Below are 23005 nucleotides of genomic sequence, written 5' to 3' on the forward strand. Positions count from 1 at the left end.
TGTGTATTTCACCACAACTTCCCCATCAAGCAATTTTGACTTCAGGGGTTGCAGCACTATGGCCTACTGTAGTAATATTTAACACAGTTAAGACAGAGGTTTGCATTTGTATTGGAAATAGTACACTCGCAGTCTATGCATGAGAGCAACCACAAATGCCAGATTATTCTTGTGTAAATTTAGTTTGAGAAAGTTCTGAAGAAGCCATACTTCCAGTAAGAGAAACAGTCACAACTGTGAAAAGCAGTAGGAAGTTTATTGCCAGAAGGATCAAATCCTCTGACAACATCCAGGTAAGACAAAAGTCTCTTCATTTGTGAGATGCAGGAGCATGGAGAAAAGAAAACAAAGGAAGTAAAGGGAAAGAAATCATAAAAGATATCTTACTTTGCTATTTTTTCTAAAAATAATTTAAACACATTTGTTTGGAAGAATTTATACCTAAGCTCCATTTCTGAGTAGTTACTAAGGGCTTCTAAACGGTCAGTGCATGTCTGAAGTACAGTAGAGTTCTAAACTGTTTCATACCGAGGAAGGATAACACAGAACGCCTGCTTGTGGGAGCAGAGATCCAGGCTCTGCTTCTGCCTCATCACCACAGTCACCTCAGATATTGCAGATAAACCACCGAGCTTTTGGGAATAAAAACTTATCTTGCCTTTCCGGGTCACAAAATGGGTAAATTCAGACACGGGTGAGAGCCAATATTGCTCATTTGACTTCAGTGGGGATGAAACCATTTATGCCAGACCTGATTTGTTCCTAGCAGTCCAGATAGAGAAAAATAAGCACCAAGAGGTGCTCTGGAAATGAGGCAATCTGGTTTTGCTGCATCGGTATGAATACAATCGTACTGTAAATACGATGATGTAAGTAAGGCATTTACCCCCAGGGACTAGGGGCCTGTGTTTTATCTGCCTTTGCCTGGTTAATCTGGTCAGAACCAGAAGGCCAGAAGTTCACAAAATAACCCAAGGGTAAGGTAAATAGTTTTGAAATGAATCAGCTAAATGATCTGTGTTATATGTGTGCAGCCTCCATGGCAAAGGTGCCATCAAAGTGTTGGGTCAAATCAAATCAATCAGCTAAAGTGCTATAAAATATGAACGCGGAGGGAATAGATGAGATCTTGATGTGAATAATAAAATAGTCTACAAACTACCTGAAATAAATCAATCTTCCTTTCATGCAGCAAATACAAAATGCAGTATATTTCATATTAACTGTGGCTGAAGTGAAAATATATTCAGATGAAGATACAATATTAGAAGTCTAGTTAATCTAGTGGAGGACAACACTGCCTTAAGTGATCACTTACTTCACAGAAGTCTAGGGGTCAGAGTCTTAAAACTAATTCAATCCTTGAGGTGCAAACAGACACTTGATGTGATTTTGAAAGACATGGACTCATTTGGGCACTAAGTTCTCTTGATGAAAATGGGGCTCAGAACATTTCTAAATCTTCATTAGGTATGTAACGATGTTAAAAATATGCTCCCAGAACTCTCCCAAAGTTTCCTCTGAAAATTCTGTAATGCAAATGGCTTTATGTTGCAGGAAAAAAGTTTTAATGGAATAACTTTACTTCTCTTGACGTAAAACTAGTTTTCTGTAGTGTGGTATTTATCCCTATAGTGCAGAAAATAATAGAATTCATGGTTTTAATTACAATGAGCAATAAACATTTTGATGGAAAGTCCAATAAGGGGAAAAAGCCCTACCAATTCTATTTCAACCAAAAAACCCCTCCCACTAAAAGCATCTGGCTTTTCTGACTACTCATCAGGACAGCATTTTTTTAGTTAGATACAATCCACTAGTCAAATCGTGCATGAAAAATGTTACACCTTTGGCAAAAAAGATAAAATCCGTTGACAAAACCAGTCTTGGTTAACTCAAAACAATTTAAAAACTACAAAAGATAAGCATCCTATTCAACTTCCTTCAAACCAGTTCTCCGTATTATTCTAAGTACATTCGAAAGTACACAATAAACACAAAAAGCTATGTGAGTATGTTTACTTCATATTCATTATGGAGACTGACAACACAACAGTAAATGGAGAACAGAGTTTGAGGATTAACCTTTGTGGGAAACAATCCAAATCAGTCTGAGAGAACTTCTTACCTAACCTGAACTGGGAACAAACAACTCGTGTTCTTTTTGGAGGGAAATAAGTTTTCTTAAAGAAAGTCAATATGTTTACTGTCATTAGCCTTCATTCCTGTTGCAAGTGCGGCAGTTGAAATCCCCAGCACATCTCCCCAGGAAATCCACACAAATACTGTCAGTTATATTTTTTCACATTCAGGGACTGACACCTCTTTCCACACTTCATCTTTTCTGCCCTGCACAGACACAGCATGTGCATGTTTTCCTGAGACGGTACAGCACAATCTGGGGATGAGCCGTTCCTCTGAATGTATTCCAGCCACTGTAGATGAAACACGCTTTTCCTACGTGCGTCTTTCCCTACGATATCAGCGTCTGCTCTGAGTTTGCCTTCTCAAGGAGGCATCACAGAAGCGTCCTCAGCTGCATGCAGTGCTTACAAATTCCCCAAGGGGCTGCCACGATGTGAATGCTCTCGCTGGCTCTCTGTGAGGCTAAGGAATGCCACCTCTCCCTATTTAGTCATAATTTTAGCAGTTCAGGATTTGGCCTAGATAAACCTAACAGGGCACAATGGATAAAGATATTCAAGGATGGATTTGTGTTTCAGTAATACTGGTGCAAATCCAGAATTATGCTGGATTTATATTTATCTGAGACAAGAATGTAACGTACACAGGGTTTTTTCACAACATTATTGCAATGTTTTTGTATGCATAAACGAGTAAATATTAGTTTCCCTAAAACACATTGCTCTTGTAGAAATGATTAAAGGACAAGATGAAAGAAAAAAAAACCTCAGTCAACGACTACTTGGAATTGCTAACCAGATTTTTTCCTGACTATCACTTTATCTGATGAATTCTGTTTTACAGCATATGGCTTCAGTCTAAGCTAGTTACCAAACTTCCACTATTCCTTTCATGTTTTCCTTTCATAGAAGATACTGCCTTGAGATCTAAGTTATAAATGAGAAAGACTATGCTGCAATTCACAGCAATAAACAGCAAAAATGTTGTCTTTGTGAACCACTGCAAAATATTAAAAATTCTTTCCTTAGACTGTAAGTTTCCTTCCATCCATATTCATAGGAGATTTCAGTCCTCCATGAGGGTTACTGACCTATTGACTCATTGACTTATTTTTCTGTCATACGGTTTGTACCAGCAATTAACTATCATATCGCTTAAGTGTCTAACTTGCACAAATAGCCACGGTGGGATCGAACTACTTTCGTGTGCCAGTGAGTTGAGGCTGAAAAATCACAAGTGCAGTTTTATCCACTGCATTTGATAGGTAGCCCCACAGAAATCTGCAAGAGCTTATCAAATGGCCCTCTGTTGGAATTAAAAAAAAAAAGAGAATAATCACATTTTAAAGAAAATACTCTTGATGCTCATACAGTTTAGTAAATTAGAACTGCTAAAAAAGCTGTTTGGTTTTAGATAACTCATTATTACAAAAGAAGTACCATTTGGGTAACAGAGATTCCCTAGCATTAAAAATGTTGTGACTCATAATACTCCTGCTGCTAACCTCTTCCTTAAAGAGGCTAAATGTTTCAGCCTCAAGCATTCTTGTTAGGAAAACTTTGAAGTACTGAGGAAAGTAGAGGTGAAGATACCATTGAAAAGAAAAAACCCAACAACCAGAAACCAAAGCATGGAACATAGACAAAGGGAGTAGTAGCAAGAGCAAGAAAAGGAGTTGGGAATAAAGGGGGCCTCTTGTGGGGTGGGGAGAGGAGGAAAGGACTATCATCAAGAACCTCCACAGCGATTTGAAGAAAGACATTTTGCTGCTTTTATCCCAAGCAATTACACTGGAACTATCTCCTGTTATACCGCATGTGACACAAAGAAAGCCACCCACGCTATTAAAAATGAGGAGGAAAGATCTATTCAGTGAAATGAAGGCAGCACTACAAAACTTCCCAGTCCTTGCAAGACAAAGCAAAGAAAAGCTTTTATTTAATGTTGTGGCTTGTTGAGCGCAGCTTCTCTTTGTGACGTGTTGCGTGCTTACAATAAACAGCTTTTGGGGTTTCAAATGCCTCAGCTTTGCTTCAGTGTGTTTAATCACCTGCGAAAGCTGTTTATTGCCTTGTATTCTTCCCCCATCATGAACATTATCCTTTAAGTATAAGGCTTTATGGTGAATCTAAGCAGGCCAAATGATGCAAGGGTACAAGGCACTGTCAAAGCCGTGTGCAAGCACAGATGAAATAAATCCATATGAGGACTACAGACCATGAAAGCAGAAAGATAAGCTACAGTAATGCAGCGCAATGATTTCACTGGCACTCTGCTTATCCTTTAAAACGCACCCTTGTTTGTGGAGAGCCCCACTAGCAATCTCGTATGCAACTATCAAAGAAAGACGCATGCATTCAATGAAAATTATGAGGGATCATGACAGGCAAAGCCAGAAAGGCTAATAAAGGGCATTTCCGTGTACTTTACTTCTGAAGGCTTCAGTTAAGGTGCTTTAAAACAGCTGCAAACATAGTAAGAGAAGCAGAACACTGAGAAAGAATTTAAATGAGAAGATGTGATATTACATAGAGCACTTCCTTGATCAATAGAGAAGGACTACATATACTTGTAAAGAACCTTTTCTAAAAGATTATCAAGACCAGGAACAATTAATCAAAGGCTTTTTAATATAAAAGAGTAGTTTTTCCTCCTGCAACAGGCAGAGATAGAAAGATGGTTGAATTCAATTCAGGTATCTTTAAAGGTTTTTTTGCAGGTATTTTTGCTTTGGTTAAGGACATAATAATATCAAGGCATGCAGCAATTGTGTTGCTACTGAGTTTGATAACAAAGAGAGAAAATAGTGGCCAGCAAAAGATCAAACAAAGCAACGACAGTGACACACCTCTCTGTTTTGAAAAAAGTCTATTCTCACTACAATTCCTGACGTCTGTGTGGCCATCTTTTACAGAGAAGATGGAAAAAAACCTGTGTATTAAAAAATGGAAAGATAAAGCTAACATAAATAGTATACCGGAGGCAAAAGCATTGGGCCAAATACCTTTCCTTATCTTCAATGTCTCGAAATATTTCCGCACAGAAGGCATTTTACAGCTATTGACAAGAAGCTTGCCAATTCTTACTCAGTAGAAATTACGAATTTAGTAGTCCTCTGTGTGGTTTTTAAAAATTTTACTTTCCTTTTATTTAGAACTTTGGCTGTTAAGTGACTTTTCCATGCCAGGAAAATTCTATCTTATTTTTTAACCAGGCCTTTGTTACATTTTGTGTATTTCTCTTTTTTTTTTTTTTTTCCCCTAATTCATTGAATTTTTTACCCCCAGCAGTATTTATACTACTTAACGTAGCCACCGACTCCTCAACTAGAACCAAATATTGCTTGCTATTCCCCTCCAAACAGTTTCTTTTGATTGCCAAAAGCAACTCCATTGAATGCAATGAGATTCTACGTTAAAGTAAATTAAGCAAAATTTGGTTAATGAAAAAGATTAACATTTAGGCCAATGAGGTGTGTTGGATCCTCAACTTCAAAAGGTCAGGAAGAAACTCAAACCCATGTGAAAAAGGCTCCAAAAGTTCTGAATTAAAACTTGCTTGCAAACACCAACAGGCCAGAATAAAAATCCCACTGGCTTCTGTAGAGTCAGTGCTGCGTCAGGAATTGAGGCAGAGAGAAAGCAAAAGGACTAAATCTTGCAATTTCAAGTAAAAATATCACCACAGATTGTTTGTAGAAAAACGATGAAACATTTTGTAGGTAGATAGGGCTCCTTGAGAAAACATTATTCGGACAATTGTGGCATAAAAGAACTCATCATCTCACTGTTGTTGACTTCTAGGGATGCAGCATGAATATCAGCATCCAATTCTGGTTCTTGACCTATAAGAAGTGACTCGGACTTTAAAATTAAATACTGCTACCTCAGCCAGCAACAGTCAAAGCCACAGACCTTGTAATGCCTGTTTACACTGTGTAAAGTCGCAAAAAAAAATAAATAATCTTTTTCTAAAGACAAAAGTGATTTTAAGTGTATTCAGTGCAATTTCACTGTGCTTATAAGATGATCAGTTGCATTAGGAAGCTAAAATATATATATATATTTCCAGTGAATGCTTTACCCTTTCATCTCATCAAATTCACTGAAAATTTGTCTAGCTACCTTTAATTTACAATGCATTTACTCTGAGGTGTCAGTCTGAACTGCTTTATATTCCAGCAATAAGGGGGAAAATTAATTTCATTAAACTGCAGGCATCTAAAAGTCAGGTTTTCCTTACCAAGAAAAGCAGGCATTTCCTCAGGCTATTTTTAGACGCCTGCGTTACAGCAGAGGAATACTCGTTAATGTTTCCGGAGAGAAGTTAGGATTAAAGCAGCCAGAATCTGTTCAACAGACAGACTCACAGCAGTGCTGGCTGACAGAGCTTTCTGGAGTTTTCTAGTCCAATCTCCTGCTCCAAGCAGTACTCTTGTCAGTCCTGCATAAAGCAACCCATGGCTTCATCCAGCTAAGTCCTTCTCACGCCTTCTGTGTTGAAAAGGGTGTACCTCACACATAGTCCATGTCCAGACACGTCTTACTGACTTCAGTTTAGCAAAGGACAGTTCTTACCTTTTTTCGGTGCCTTTTGGACGCGTTTATGAAAGTATTGCATAGATGCACACACAAGTACACGAAGGAAGATGCTAAATTTTCAGTTGTGGTTAACGAAATTCCATAAGCAGCCACAAGTCCTTTGCCCAGTCAATGATTCACCTGTGTCCGAAAGCCACCAAAAAGCAGGACCAGTGGCAATTCCATTTTACCAAAACTAACTGGGATTGTAACTTACCCACAGTATGGGTTACAACTGAGTGACAACTTTCAGTCACAACTGACCTACTTTAGATGGAGAAGTTTTTTCCTGCATTTTTAAATCCACCAGCAGTAAATGCTGAAAAGCTAACCAACAAGTGCTTAGCTAATTTATACTTGCTGGCTAGCTATACAGAACTTCCTCTGCTTTCTTAGAAGTAATACTTGTAATGACATATTTGTTACCGTATCTTGCTAGCGAATGAATTAAATTTACCACTTAACCAAGCATGAAATTATGTTTTCGGTAATAATTCAATAAAAGCTGAGTAAGATTGGAACAATTACATATCTCACTGAAGAATCTGATATCACCAAAGGTGTCCATTTTAGTCACTAAATGAAGTGTGATTGCCCATCTATAGTGCATCAAGACAGAAAGCTGATAGCCCAGTTAGCTCCAATGAGCCAACAGAGGATGCAGGTAGTAAAGCTTATTGATTGGGCTCAAAATACCATAAAAAACTAATGAAATGTAACTTTCATTTTGCAAAAAATTGCAAAATACATCTCTTTAATGCTTGGTGGACTGTTGCTATCATGGTAGATCTTGAGATGAGAACTATCCTTCTTATTCTGGAATTGCTGTTTCAGTTTTCTTCTTGTTTGTAGCCAGCTTCTGTCTGCTCTAATTGGGTGCTGGTCCTCATGCTCTCTACAGTAGTATCATTCTTTTTGATCACATTTGATGTGCAGAATTCCTCTCTCTTTCTGTCTTCTCATGCTATTAAAAAATGATTGCAGTCAGACTAACAGTAATATTTATAAAGTTTGTTGTAGTAATTTGACATACTCAATATTTCATCTAGCACAGCTGTTTTATTTTCCCATTACATACACCAGATGCTGTAATATTGTTCCTAATTTATGCGTGGAGTGTTCAGTTAAAGGCTGCCGCGTACTCCCACAGCATGCAGCACCGGCTTACAGCTCAACAGCACGGCCCGCTCTCTCCAGTAATCACCTCTACGCTGCTCACATGAAAATGGCAGACCCAAACCTTCTAAAGATAACAGATGGGATCTGGCAGAGGCAGGAAGAAAAGTTAAAGTGCTGGCATGCATTCTGCTCCTCCTAGTAGTTCCTCTTTTTAGGAATTGCTTTAGTGTATAGCTCACTGCACGTCCCTTTACTCGTATGATTAGTTATGCAGGGCACAGTGGTGCACTAAAAAAGGGCAAACATTACTAGACAAAAGGCTTTAGATGTTGAAACGGGTATGTGGTTTTACAGCTAAAAGGCTTTCAGGAAAAGATGTCTAAGTGGAAGAGAGGATATGAGCAAAACCCATTGGCCAAAATAATACTTAATCCTTTCAACGAGCCCAGAACTAGCTGAGGAGAGAGACTGGATTAAGAATACCTCATTATTAACAGCATTATCAGAGATCTGGAAATGAAACAGGTTTTTACCCAAAGAATGATGGACATGCAAGTTGAAATACTCCCTGAGTTGTGATGATTTCTGGGTTCTTATCTAGTGCCTTGCAGAGGTTTTCATTAGCACAGCCTTCGATGAACAAACATATTTTGGAGTTCGTGGTGAAGAATATATTCACAACCGTGTTTCTGATTTTGTATTTTTTGCTTGGTTTCTAGAGGATATGGAGTCGTCGTCAGCAGCCCAGGCAGCAGTACGTACAACTTGAGAGTCACTGAGAATGAAGGATTGGTCCTTTCATGAGGATATCATGCCTTCACTTCCAGAGGTGAGCATTCATCATCAAACTAAGACTTCTTCCTGCTAAGTGATTTCTCCTCTTCCCTTGCACTGTTTTGGGAGAGTAGGAACAGGAGGTGATAAAAGCAGCTGGACACATATAAACATCTTGGTGATATTTGCAGGGATGTTCTAAGGGGAACTGAGTAAACCTTCAACTTCAAACAGCATTTAAAGAACATGACATTTGGAAAAATACCAGTCCATTCAAATATCCTCAGGTGTTTAGGCAGAAGTTTCCTCCACACCATGGAGATGAATGCAGAGATGCCCACCATGGCTGTTTGAGCTCCAGCCCGGCTGTGCAGTGCCAAGTCAGACACCCTGTTTTCATAACTTAAACTGATACCTCTGCTTGTTCTTCTCTGAGCTAGCTCTGGTACTTTTGCACAGACTCTCTTGTAGCGCGCCTTTGGCCTGTGAGACTCGCCACACAGCTGTAAGAGGGTTTTAGCTGTGACCTTGCTCGGTGTAGGTATTGTAGTCCTTCCATGTACCCTTACATTGCAGTTCACAATGCTTCTCAGAAGGCTTTGTGATGGTTAGCTCTCTAACTTGAATTTATCACAATAGTAAGGAAAACAGCATACCATTTGTGTTCAAATACTGCTGGATCTTCTAAATGAAGTTTTTCTAAAAGAATGAAAGCTCCTTGGTGAGACACTCCTTGGGTACATTGTTAAGACTTTTGCCCAAGCAATGTTACACCCTTATTAGTTTATTAACTTTATTTTGCTTATCATGTTGAGTTCTCAGTGCTGTACACCCTGAAAGGTACTGAAAATGATGCATTTCTGTTGGAGAAAACAGCAGCCAAACACTGACGTGCGAAACGGTGATATTAACAGCAGCAATCTAGAGGATGTGCAGCTTCTTTCTCTAATATACATCTACCTGTGAAACTCCCTGTTTGTTACTTAAGTCCTTAGCTGTGATAGCTCCTGCCTTCACAGACACCCGCTGCCTGCAATAAGATGCCTATGACAAAAAACACTGCATATAATTCATTATAATAGTAATAAACTGGTTGCTGACCTGTTTCCTACTTTCCCTGCACTAACAGTATCTGCTGGCCAGTTTCATCCAACTTTGACAGAGAAGAAGATATCTCAGTGTTTGGTGAAAACTGGGTAGAAGAAAGGACCCAGCCCATTTTGTACTGAGGAACAGGCAGGTAAAACTCAGGTATTACAGCCTGCTGTTAGCAGCAGTCAGCTGGGCAATCAGCAGGTGCATTTGCAGGCTAGCTGGCACAAAGCAACTTGGAAATGGCCACAGCATTTTCTGCCTTTGCCTTCTAATAGAGAGGAGCTGTGGAGAAGCGAAGTGATAATGGGGGACAGAGCCTATAAAGAGGCTAAAATGAGATTCTGTAGGAAACCAAGCTGCATTATTTCTTCTGTTTATGGAACAGCTCTGTGTTAACAAAGACTTGTCACAAAGAGGCTTCCCAAAAGGTCAAACAAGACACAAAAAGCATTTATGACCAATTTGTAGCTACCTCAAGGACTGAGGACAATGGGGTGACTTTGCACGACAATAGAGGACCATTCCATCTGAAATTTGATCATAGATGTTGGCATACATCCTTGTGCTTCCAAACAATATCCTTCTGTAAATACACAGATATATAAAAGGAGTGTGGTGTAAGCACTATAAAAAGCCTGGATACAGCATCCATCTGGTCACAAGTAGACAGTGGCTTACTTGCACTGAGAAGATTTCAAATAGACGAGATAAAGTGCGACAGTTCTAAAACTAAACTTGAGTTTGAGAGGCATGGATTTACTGTTGTGTGGCTAATGAATCTGAGAATCTCTCCAATATCACTGCTTTCTGTCCATGCCAAATCCGTCTTGGCAGTGAGGCTCTGGGTGCAGAGTTTCTCTCTCCAGCATTCAAATCCGTCCCTGGGCAACATCAAACCAGGAAACCTGTTTAATGGTGTTTCTGTGCTTCTAATTGAGCAGCACCTAGTAAATAGCCCCATATGTGTCAAGCAGGGAGCTACATCCCAATCCATTTTCAGGCTATGGAAACCATGGCAGCCTTTTTAGTAACACACTGAAAAAAAGATCATTAATGTATATTTGCATCAAAAGTTTAAGTCACTCAAAAGTAGCTATTAATGTCCATCATATAAATAACAGGCTCTACAAAACTAAACACAAAAATACATTCATTCAGAAGGGCTCTGATTCTATCAAAAGTACATTTGTGTGACTAAGAAGTATTCACATTTTAATCCTTTTTTTTTTTTTTTTTCCAAAGGCACAGTACATTTGAACACTACTTTGGGTAGAGGTCTTAAATAGTCCTAGATGAAATATTTAGTTAAGGCTAAATACTTATTTAAGGCAAAGTATCTTCAAAGGAGCTTTTAAGTGCCACCTTAGCACAGCTGTGCTGCCCTTGGCACCGTCCTGGAAGATGCTGTGATTTAAAGTCATATCTGCGATATATTTCTTCGCACCGTTTGTGTGGCAGGGAATGGAGGACTGCAGAATGCGAGTACAGGGATTTCATACTATCAGTAGCAAATTATGATGTTGATATGCTGCCTCCAGCTGCTGGCTGGGGCACAGAAGAAAGGATATGAAAGAAAAGGTATACCCATTCCTTTTTCTACACATCCAAAGAACGTAACAAAACGCAATTTGTCCTTCTTAGTCCTTGCCTGCTCTTCTCTTTCCCCCTCCTTCTCATCCCCAATCTACACCTCAAATGTATCTGCATGGCAACATGCCATTTAACTTAGTGTATGCTATGCAGCATCCTCTTCTGCTGAATAGCTTCTCTGAGACAGGTGGCACGGAGCTGTTACAATAAATAAAGAGTGCAGCATGCAGTACGTGGTTTTCTCCGAGCAGTATGTCGCAGGTTGGGGATTAGCACTACTTATATGATGTACATTTGCACCTTCATCCCAGGGCTTTGAGATAGTCAGACCTTGTGAATTTATGACACTGAAATAGAGAGTCCCCTTTCTTGTACAAACAGACTTTTCTTTTAATAGTCACTTCAGATGCTGCAACTGCCTTGGTGAAACAGTCCCCTCGGGGTACATCAGCACCCACATAAACTTCCTTCAGATGGTTTTAAGCTGTGATGCAATTTATATGGATTTAAGTTCAAGATAACTTTACTAAAGCCATCCCTTTACCTACTCACAGCATTATTCAGAGCTGGAGCTGACGCAACTGAGACAACACATAAATCAAAAAAATCAACAGTTTATTGACTTTCCTTACAAATGATGCGGTTTCTTCAGACCGATGCTTTTATCAAATGTCATACAGTGAATTTTCTGATTTTGAAAAACTCTGGAAAATAGACTGGAGAGGAAACTTTTTATGTTCATTCACTTTTATTTGACTGCTGAAATGATGACTGATAGGGTACAGCTTCAGAAAAATGAGGTAAGCCAAAAAATCTCGTACACTTACACACAAATGCACACATACAAACGCACTTATTTTTCCTATAAGACAAATGTTCTAAATTGAGACAGAAAAGATGAACTGGATCCTAGAGAAGACTCATAAAAATGGGACTGTTACGTGTTTGGCATTTTCTACCGATGTATTGAGATTGTACATTTTTTTTTTCTATTTTTCTAAGCAAGTTTACAACAGGAAATTTTCTTTATTTTAATCATCTTCATATTTGCCAGTTAAAACAGACCCCCCAACGATTTTTGGTAGTCAAGTTTAACTTCCTTCTCATTTTTTTGCTTTAAAAGCTAAAATTTCCATTGTCAGACCTACACTGATAGTTTGGGACTGTTTCCTGCTCAGGGACACAGTAATAACTTGGTAAAGAAGCTGGAGGTAAAAGCGCTCAGTTATAATTGTTTTCAGTTGAGAGTTACATAAACCAAACAACAGTTACAGATTCAAACACTTGCCTGAGTGACAGAGACGGCCAACTCACACCTAAGCAATACTACTGTGAGCTATGATTTTCTGCCACTTTCTGTACAGAAACAACGTATCCCAAATAAAACCAGAGTTCATGCAAAAGGATATTTTCTCCTTCCAATGTTTTTGCAAGGCCTGCAACCCCCTGTAATATACACTGTCCCTTACATCAAGAACAGTTTCTTACCCCCAATTTATGTACATTTTCATCCTCTGCTCCAGAATCACCTGCTGACGGTTTTCCTCAGCCTGTTGAGTGACACACAGCTTGAATACCCCCACTGCTTTACCATCCAGATCCCAGTTTGATGAGGAGCTGCTGATCCACAGATTTGTTTTTGATTATTAGACACAGTTCATTGACCACCGCTTCAGTTTTTTCCCTTAAGCTCCATTCTAGCATCTAATCCTAAAATACATAGTTTAATTCTCCTATCTATAAGCATACCATGCCTGCTTCAATCTTCAACAATCAGCGTTTAACTGTACCAGGAGGAAAAACAATGAACTTGCACTTCTCTCTAATACCAAACTGCTACTCAAAATTCTGAATGGCACATTTGACTGCCACAGCAATTTGTATTTCACCCTGGAAGCAGTGTTATTTATCCTCGTCTTTTCTAGCTTTCAGCAGAATTGACATGTGTCTATTATAAAGAGACCTACTCCACCTGCAAGACAGGCAGAAATCCTGGCCAAATAAGTGGTTATTTCTTGATTACAGTGTAAAACAATATAGGGACATGTAACTAAGAGAACTGTTATCTGTCATGCTGACCACAAAAAAAAACACCACCACCAAAAAAACCCAACCCAAACCAAACCAAAAAGTTTCACAAGCACCAGACTTGCAATTATTTTGTGTTTAAAGCTCCAGCAACAAAGCAAGTTTACTTAATTTTCTTAACTTTTACATGAATGAACAGATGATAAGTCCATGTGGATCCTAATTTATTTCCTGAGTGTTTTCACTTAATTGGGGTTGTTGTAACCCAACCACAAACCAGCCTCCAGTTCATAGCTTTAACCACTTTGGATGAAAGTAGGAGTTGTGTAAAAAAAAGGAAGAGAAACTTTTCCCCAGGTTCCTCAACGGTTGCAACTGATTCCAGTTTGTCAGGAACTGCTTCTCTTACAGCTCACACTTCACAGCTGCCATCAGCAGGCCACAAGCAATAACTATGCCTGCTGTCTGCAGAACTATTTGGAAAGCTGGCTTAGTACCTCAGTCTCAAGCCAAAGTGTATCTCCTGCCTAGATGGGCAGCAGTCACCTAACATACATTACAAAATCTCCTCTCTCCACATATAAACTGGTTTCCTAATCTACACTGTTAGAGAATTCTAGAGTAATCTGCAAATCAGCTTCAGGAAAGATAGCCTGGATATAAATACATACTTGATGGATGCAGGATATAAAGGCTGATTGGCTAACAGTCAGTCTTGCCACCAACTTCAACTGGTGAAGAACCAAAACCACAGCCAACATACTGTTAGAAGCTCTATTTCATTATGCAATACACTCACCTGCCAGCTAGGAAGTTGCAAAGCTCAAATGTTTGACCTCATGTAGGAAAGTAAACTAATACTGAAATAAAAAGAACTGAAGAGGAATTATCTTGAACTGTTGGTAAATAATTATTTACTCATCAGTTCAAAATAATTTCAAGGCGGGCTTATATTGATTACAAAGAGAAAAAAGAAAACCTGTCTTGGATGCTGTGTAAATGAGTCTTAAGATGTTTAAGAAACCACTGCAATGCTGGTTTTAAAGACGGGTAACATTAGCTATGGAGCTATTTAAAGTTCTGAATGTGTCACCTTCCTAAAGGACAGATAACTGAACAGGTACCTAACATTTGCTTTCTGAGAAGAAAATGAAAAGAAGTCTCCAACCAGTGATCACAAAAACTGCTTTACGAATTGCAGCCTTTTGCTGAGAGCATAAAATTGTAAAATGTTGAGGCCAGGATTTACCAGAAGCAGAGGTATGTGGAATCTCATTAGTTCTGGTTGGCATGGCGAGTGTTTTGCCTCAGATGAACTGGTGGCAGCTACACAATAACCTTATATACGCTAGCATCTTCACCCGGTATCTTGACTTTGATAATATTATTCAACTTCTGACGTGGAACATAGAACATCCCCATCCATTACAGCAGGTTCTCAGTAAAAAACATTTATTTGATATTTATTGTGCCAAAAATACTCACTTTCAAGAAAATATTATCATATTTTACTAAGTTTCAATACATCATACAGGGTTTATTTTATGTTTGTAAAAAAAAAAAAGGCAAAGAATGAGTCAACCTTTTAAGACCAGGAAATGTGTTTTAATCACACTAACAAAATTATACTCCATTTAAGCATATGGGGTTAGGAGGCTTGCACACCTTTACTATGACAGCGGGATCCATGTGAGAGAGAAAAAAAAATCTTCAGCCCTCTCATAACTGTGGTTATAGTCCCAAGCACAGAATGCAGTACAAAGACAAGATATATGTTACTTTCAATTCTGCAAGGCTTGAAATAAATATCTAGGTTTATAAATAGACCTAAGTGCAGGATTAAATAAATCCAAATAAGATACTACCAAACGATGCATGATGTTATATATTAGAAGACAGAAAAAAGGCATTAAGAACAAAGTTGGTACTTTTGAAAATTTTTTTGAATATATCAAACTATTTAGTAGTTGGAGGCCAGCTGCTGCTCCAATCTTTTTTTGAAGCTACATCATTGGGAACTGAAAACAGGGAAGCAACTTACTGAAATAAACAACTGAGGAGGGAAAAAAGAAAGCAATGGACAAAACCTTTGGCTAGGAGCAGTTAGCACAGCTTCAGTAATATCACAGACTCTTTAACCTTCTAATGGATCTGCTGCCTAATGTCCACACAGCAGATCTGCTTGATATTTCAAGTAACATCCCATCGAATGCATTTCCAGGGTTAGCACCCCCACCTTTGCAAGGATACTGTGGGTTGCTTTTAATTACTACACAACTGCAGCCGAGATACCGTTTAACATATCATTTGAAAGGTACTGCTGCCAAAACGACAGCATATCCTGAGCAGTAAAGCGGGGTACAATATAGCTTGGTTGTAAGCCCGCTGAATCACTTCTTGCCAAATCTAGGATCTCCTAGGAAGCTTCCCATGGCAGACAAGTGAGCTGGTTTTATGACACTAGACAGGATTAAATGTCAAGCAGCCTAGTTATACTGGAGCAAAAACCTCTGAATAGCATGAAGAAGCTGTAGAAATGCATTCTTATGTCCACTCAAGGCCTCTTTACGATTTCAGAGGTGCTCCACTATCACAATCAGAAATTTAGAACACACCAAGATGTACCTCTGAGTCCTCACGCATTCCAAATGGATTCAAACTCAAGAAAGGATCACCGAAGTGATAAGGAATCAGAAGTCCCCGTATAGAGACAGATCTAGACCCTGAATGTATGCTTTTTCCCTATATATGGTCTCTTAACAGCAAAGTTTGCAAGTACCTCTGAAATGATACTTAGCATTTTTTCCTGTTCTAAAGTCAAGGACGAGGACAAATAAACAAGTGACTTTAACCTGCTGGTTTCATCTTATGTTCAATTACTAACACATCTGAGAACACGCAGTACTGTAGAAGTATTAGAAATGTTAAACAATTATTAAGCAGCAATACTATCTTTCATTTTTTATTCATTAAAGTTTTTGATGTTTGCATCAGACTTTTGACTTTCTAAAGCCACTCTAAATCAAAACGTCATATTATTAAGCCCTCTAAAAATTCATCACAAATCAGTTTACAGATGACATTGATGTCTTATTGCTATCCATTCCTCCTGGACCATTTCTAACAATTCATTTTTTATATTCCTGCAGTGCTGAAATATGGTTCACACCAGTATCTGTCCTTTTAGTAATCACCAAAGCAAAGCTTGGCAGTTGTCATATATTGCACTCTTGAGAAAAATGCTAGTAATACTCTGAATTGATTGAACAGCATGAAATCAGAACTAGCTGGCAGAGAAACCATTTAACTGATTTCAATTCATAAATCTCTTTTCTCCTACCCTATTTTAGTTTAGAAACTGCTAAATATTGCCATTATCTTGTGATGCATAGAATGAACCAATTATTTATAAAGATATTAATTTAAATAATATGTGGTTGCATTCATTAATGTCCCATATGAGAAGGCAGACTTATGGATCTTACTGAGTAACTTTCATTCATGCACACTGAGCTAGAGAATGTATGTAACAGTCCTTGGCCTGCAGACATCATTTTGTTTGTTTCCTCAGAGATCAACATCAGGTACAATGGTCTTGTCTTAAAAATAAAGTGATTTTAAACAGAACTTTCCTGCTTTAAGCCATAATTTAAGTCCTTGAGCATGACCTAAAATGATTAGTAAGACAAAGCATCACTTACATGACAATGTTTAATTAGTTGTCAGGGATGCACTTAGTGTCTAAAGCAAATGCTGTCACTTAACTTGTTTTTAGGAGAAAAAAAATAAGTATGGCCAAGAACTGTAACTCAGTCTTAAAGAATCTTGGAAACTGGGCTCTTGAATGAAGTCCACAGAGAATCACAGGAGATCAAAGGCAGATGGGCTACAGGTAAGCAGGGGACAAATTTTGGGGGACCAAAGGCAGAGCTCTTGGAGGAGAAAGACACTAGCAATGGAGGAAGAAATCCCAGCGGAGGACTAGCTCAGTGGGAAGTGATGTGGTTTGTTCATCCACTACTGTCATCCATGACAGCCCAAAAATCCCTGATCTGGAGACTGAAACCCACAGTGCTTGCTGCCTAAATGTCACTAGACTCCACTGGCTTGTCAGTAAAGTTATTCTCTTGTCCTGTTGCTGATTGCCTTGGTGCTTATGTGAATCCAAGGAAAAAAAGCAGAGAAAGTAAAATGGTGTTTTTCTTTGTGACTGAGTGGAGGAGTGCGATTTACATATTAATAAGGTTTTTATTGTTTATTAAAAAGGGCTGTTTATCTGGAAAGGGCTGCATGTTAAATTCACCGAAAGGGATAATCAAGAGACAAAGCTGGGCCCGAGAGAGAACTGAAACTTGGGGAGTTTCCTCAAAAGCAGTATTTCTTCTGGGGAATTTATCTTCATGTAAACTCATTAAATGTCTTGTGCTGAGATTCTGGATCTTGCAATCCAATTATCTATATCAATGATATTCAGCCTTCAGGACCTGAAAAGCCACTTTCTCAGGAAACAGAGAAGCACAAACATACAAAATAACACAGCGCAATTCAGAATAACATCTGATGATGCCTGAGCTGTAAATGGCATGACCTGATACTGGAATGGGAAGAATTTTCTTCTCAGCCTCAGATCAGAAGTAACTGTTAAGTCACCTGCCGTGTAACCAGCAACAAAGTGTATTTTGCTCCCCTTGTAGGCTGCAGGGTAGGAAGACAGTGATGTTGTCCTTCGTACTCTCCTTTCAGACCATTCCTTTTCTTTAGGAACAAGACAATTATTATTTTATTCCCAAGCGATCTATACAATTGTAGGGAAGTCTCAATCGGGTTTACTAAAATGGCTGCCGTAACTAATACTGAAATAAAATGAACTCCAGAATTGGCTAGAAAGGTATACACTTAAGACGGAATCTTTAGTCATAAATTCTGCAATGGAACGGTTTGGAACAGTTTTGGTCTGCTGAGGTAGAAATTGAGAACTAAATAGGTAAGTGGTTCACAAAAATTAAGCAATGCTCTCCACCCCAAAAATATAAAGGCCCAAGAGAAATAAGTGGTAAGGAATGAAAGACTAAAGAGGAAGTGTTATCATATCACCCAAGTATGTGTTACCTGAATTTCTCTAGACTGGTCTTGGATTCTGTTCCTGTGGGTGAACCACTTCTGTTCCTTTTTAAGTTAATTTCAAAAGTGAATCACACAAAGTAGAAATGTTGTTTTCAAAATCAAATAAATATTTGAGTTTTCAACTGATTTCTACATTAAGAGCAAAAAAAATTGTTAAAAATTTAAAGTTACTGTTCCAAGTTGAGTGGTACTGAATGTTTCCTTCTATCTATCTCTCTTAAGCCTTGACTCTCCTTGCAGCTCCGTTTTCAAAAGAGGGGGATGATTTTGACTCTGTGTGCAAGTAGCTGTCTCTTGTTCACTATGCATGTAAGCTAGCTTATTATAACTTTGATTTGAAACCATATCAAATCCCTTTTTTATTTATTCATCATTTTTCTTAGGATCAGTTCCATAAAATCCTTTCGTGTACAGCATAATTGCAGTTAAGTCTCGTCTAAGAAATCCCCTGGCTGCTACATCAATTGGTTCATTGCCCTGAAAACTGAAGTGCTTCAGCCCATATGAAACACACTGGTTATAACATATAAAAAACATTACCAAAAAAGGGAAAACAAATATAATACCTGCCAAATCAAATTCTCACTGAAGCCTTAACTATGAGCAAAGAAATTTTTTTTAAGGCATTAAATTCGCAATCTTTTCCTCAAAGGATAATTTTGTTTCAACCACTTTAGAAACTTCTCTAAAACAGACCAACCACAACCCGAACAAATGTTGTTCTTACAACATGATAGAAGGCCATCACTGTTTGACAGCAGCAGGATAATATTTGTGAGCGTGGTAAGAACACCTCATCACTGATACAGCATCTCCCAGGTTATCAGTGCCTCCAATATTTTATTAATAATCAGACATTTGCTTCACCCTGACCTGGTACAAAAAACCAGTCCAATTCTTAGAATTGCTAAAGACACCAAATATTCTGAAAATCCTGGCTTCGACCTACTGACAGTTTCCATTTAATTTTGTTCTTGACTTCCGTATCATGCCATGCTGCAATTTATAAATAAATCTGAAATATGTCAGCCTTTACATAAATAGCAGAGTCAATAAAACTCCTTTTTGTACCAAAATGAAAACCCTCAATGCATTTCTGTTTAAAAAGTAAAATGCACATGTTACCTGGAAATTTGGGCCACAGTGTAAGCATTACTGTCCTTCAGTAAGTAACAATACCACCATTTTATCATTTCTGTGATGAAGCTTACATCGATTCTGATGTATGTGCACACGTACCACCAGAACCTCAATGGGAAGTACAGAGCAAACTCCTAACATCTCGTGCTGTTTCCAGCAGAAATCCCATTTGTCAAGACAACAGGAGAAGAGAAATGATTTTGGAACAACCTTATGTTAGAGTCTCTGCTTATTCTGATATTGTAAGTCACAACACCTTTTCATCTGCACTGTTCTGTTGTTTGAATGAAAGAGGACTGTCTGCACAGAATAAGCAACAAAATCTTTAAAATACCCTTTTAAGCACCTCCACATAAGGGAAGCAACACAAAACCATTATGAACTAATGACTATTTCTAAAAGTGCTAACAGGTCCAAGATGTTTTATCTATAAAATAATTTTAGAATTGAAAAGTATCAACCCTTCAGTTGGATAAACAGAATTGATAACTTAGTTATTTGAGTATTGGCCTTAAACTTCCATCCTGTGAACACATTCTTTAGCGAAAGAAAAGTCCTTCAGGATCAGTTTGTTTTCTGAAATGCTTTCAAATGACAACCTCTCTGAATTGTCATTTAGGAACCAAGTAGATCTCAGAATTGGTGCTACACTGTGGAATTTGTCTGTGCTCCTAATTTTTAGTGTGTATAATTATTTTAGTAAACATAAATGGAAAGAATGAGTTAGCACCAAACCTTGGCAATGCAGAAAATACTTTACAAACCATGTATGTAAAACGTCCCTAACTGTGCTATTGATATGAGCATGTGGTTATTAAGAGTGAAACATGCTTGGGAGCCAAATGTGCTTTCCTTGTTTAGATTTCTTAACTTTCTGCATTTTTTTCACTGTATACACTGATATGTAACAGTTTCACTTCTGCTTCTGAGCACTGGGTCAACAAGCACAAACGCATATGCTTGAGAGTTTTTGAAATTCATAGTCACAAAGAAATTCTCGTGAATTGTCTTACATGCATGAGTAGCACAATGCTTCAACATCTGGTTTGCAAAGACATTTACTGAACTTAAGGTTTTTACTACAATAAAAACTTTGTCCAATTTTATTTCCTGACATAACTCAGAGATAGAATAAAAAAGGGAGGACATGATCACTGATTAGCATCTATCAGCAGTATTTCTATAGGTACACATACCTCAGACAACAGTCTCTACCCACCTGCAGAGCATCGTTTTGTCAAGATTGTTCCCTGCCTCCATCTTTAATCTCCATGGACTAGCCTAGGAGTCGAGGCTCCTGAGACGCAGGCAGACACATTATCTAACCCAGAATGACTCGGTTTTCATACCTCAGTTTATTAAGATATACTTTCCAAATCTGGGTGAACAAGATAAGGTTTCTATATACATCATTTACAAAATATTATTGATTACAAAAAGTGGTTAATAAACTAGTCAGCTGTGGGAGTCACTTTTCAACAAGAAATTATCACGCTGATTTTAGACGAGTAAGGTAGTCTTTGCTAATCTGTCATTTCTATCTGATACAATATCCTTGGAGATTTACTTATGATCTATTAAAATAAATGCTGCCATTCTGTTTTCTAACTAATATAAGTGAAATGTCCAATACAAAAAAATCTTACAATGAGTGCCAATATGCTCTAGCTAACACAGAAACTAGACCACTTTTTGAACACATCTGTCTGTCTGTCCCATGCTGAGATATGTACCTCACAGTTCTTTTTATTTCATAAGATAAAGAAGCTCATTTATCCCTTCCTACCCCTTAATGCAACGGCACTGCAATGTTACCCTGATTTAGATGAATAAAAGAAGGTCCCAGCCACCTTAAACAACACTTTTAGAACAGCACCTTTAAAATCTCACTCAGGATGAACTTATAAAATTGATAAATTTAATTATGAACGTGGAGTTTATAAGCAAGATGCTGTTCTTCCAGAGAGCAGAGCTTCAAGCAACAGTTAATGTGAAAATATAAACATACACTAGAAATGTATGGCTGCTATCTCTCCAGCAGTGATTGAGCTGTGTGATTTGCAAAGCACTACGTTGTTATTCTGCCTCAGAGCTGACTGAGACAAAAGTGTAAATGCTTTAGAAATACAAAATACAGCAAATGTTTGTAAGTTTACTAACTTATTGCTTTTATACCAGAACATGATAGAACACATACCTTTCTTCCCCCTGTGTTTATGCGAAGTGGAGTTAAGAAGGGGTCAAAAATCATATGGCTGGTTTCAATATTGACAGGTGACTGTCTTTTCCCAACAGAGCAAAGATTCCAAGCTGAGTTCACCAAACCCCAAAAGGAGGGAACTGCAAAATATAAAAAAAAGTGAAAGTTTAAGAAAAGTCTGGAAGGACTAGCGAAATAAATGCAAGCAGATAGCCAGATAATTAAAGTTGTCATATTGTCTGCACACACACGCTGAAACTGAAAACAGGCAGGAAAAGTATCAGGAAAGAAGGCTGGGGGTCTTTTTTCCCTCTTTTGAAGGTACCTAGATATAATCACAGGTTCAATTATAAATAGCTCCTGTGCTGTTAGTATTATAGAATATTTACTGAGCCGTAGGAATGTGACTCACTAGTCCTTACGCTGATTTTGCATGTATTCGATGTGTCCTTAAACTGAACCATTCCATTCTACTCAACTTTTTAAAAGTCTTCCTATTTAGGTGTATTCATTAAAAACTACAGAATTATTGTAAGAGAAACTCACACATTGTGATCCCAGAGAAGAGGCGTACTCTCTAGACAGGTTCTACTAATTTTTGTTCCATTCATCCAAACCTTTCTTTAGTCAAAGTTTTGATCTAAAAAAAATCTTGTGGGAAAAGCCATACTCTGGTGGTGAAGAAGGATAGTTCTCTCCTTGTACATGCAGTGGCTTGGAACATGGAGGAACCCCTGATTTTTGACAAGTTGAGTTACTTTCTGTACTCCTAACTGGAAAAAAATGTGATGTAACTACATACTGCCTCTGCTCAGGAAACTGCAGGCTGAAGGTCATATTGCGTCTAATTTATAGACAAGATCAACCCGTTCTTCTCTTTGGGTGCTGAAAAAATTTCTGACTCAATGACTAAAGAGCACTACCAAGATACTCAAAGGACACATTTAGATTTGTGTCCCTGTCTAAAGTATACGAGGCAACTTTGACTTTCTCAGAATTATTCTGTAGTTTTGTGTAGCAGGTGGAAAATTCACAGGCGCACGTGTTGATGCCTTTTTTTTTTTGGCTTTATTTTTAACTTTTACATGCTGTTAAAAGCTTTCACAACCTTTGGGCCTCAAAGCATTCTTCTAATTTACAAACTGTGACTGACAAAGTCTACAAACCCAGACGAGGGGAGGAGCATGTGGTGAGTCCTTGGGGCAGGAGC

The 23005-nt window shown here is 38.2% G+C and overlaps 1 protein-coding gene across 1 annotated transcript in view; it reads right to left on the reverse strand.

The window, feature by feature from the left end:
* CA10 (carbonic anhydrase 10 (inactive)) overlaps positions 1–23005 on the reverse strand; it is a 203291-nt gene that overhangs the window by 101550 nt on the left and 78736 nt on the right. Inside the window, exon 3 of the mRNA XM_009955291.2 lies at positions 21793–21935. Coding sequence (XP_009953593.1) covers positions 21793–21935 — 143 coding nt within the window. The remainder of the gene's footprint in view (positions 1–21792; positions 21936–23005) is intronic.

The sequence above is a fragment of the Leptosomus discolor genome, chromosome 15 (genome assembly GCF_034619465.1).
Source record: "Leptosomus discolor isolate bLepDis1 chromosome 15, bLepDis1.hap2, whole genome shotgun sequence".
Classification (NCBI taxonomy): Eukaryota; Metazoa; Chordata; class Aves; order Leptosomiformes; family Leptosomidae; genus Leptosomus; species Leptosomus discolor.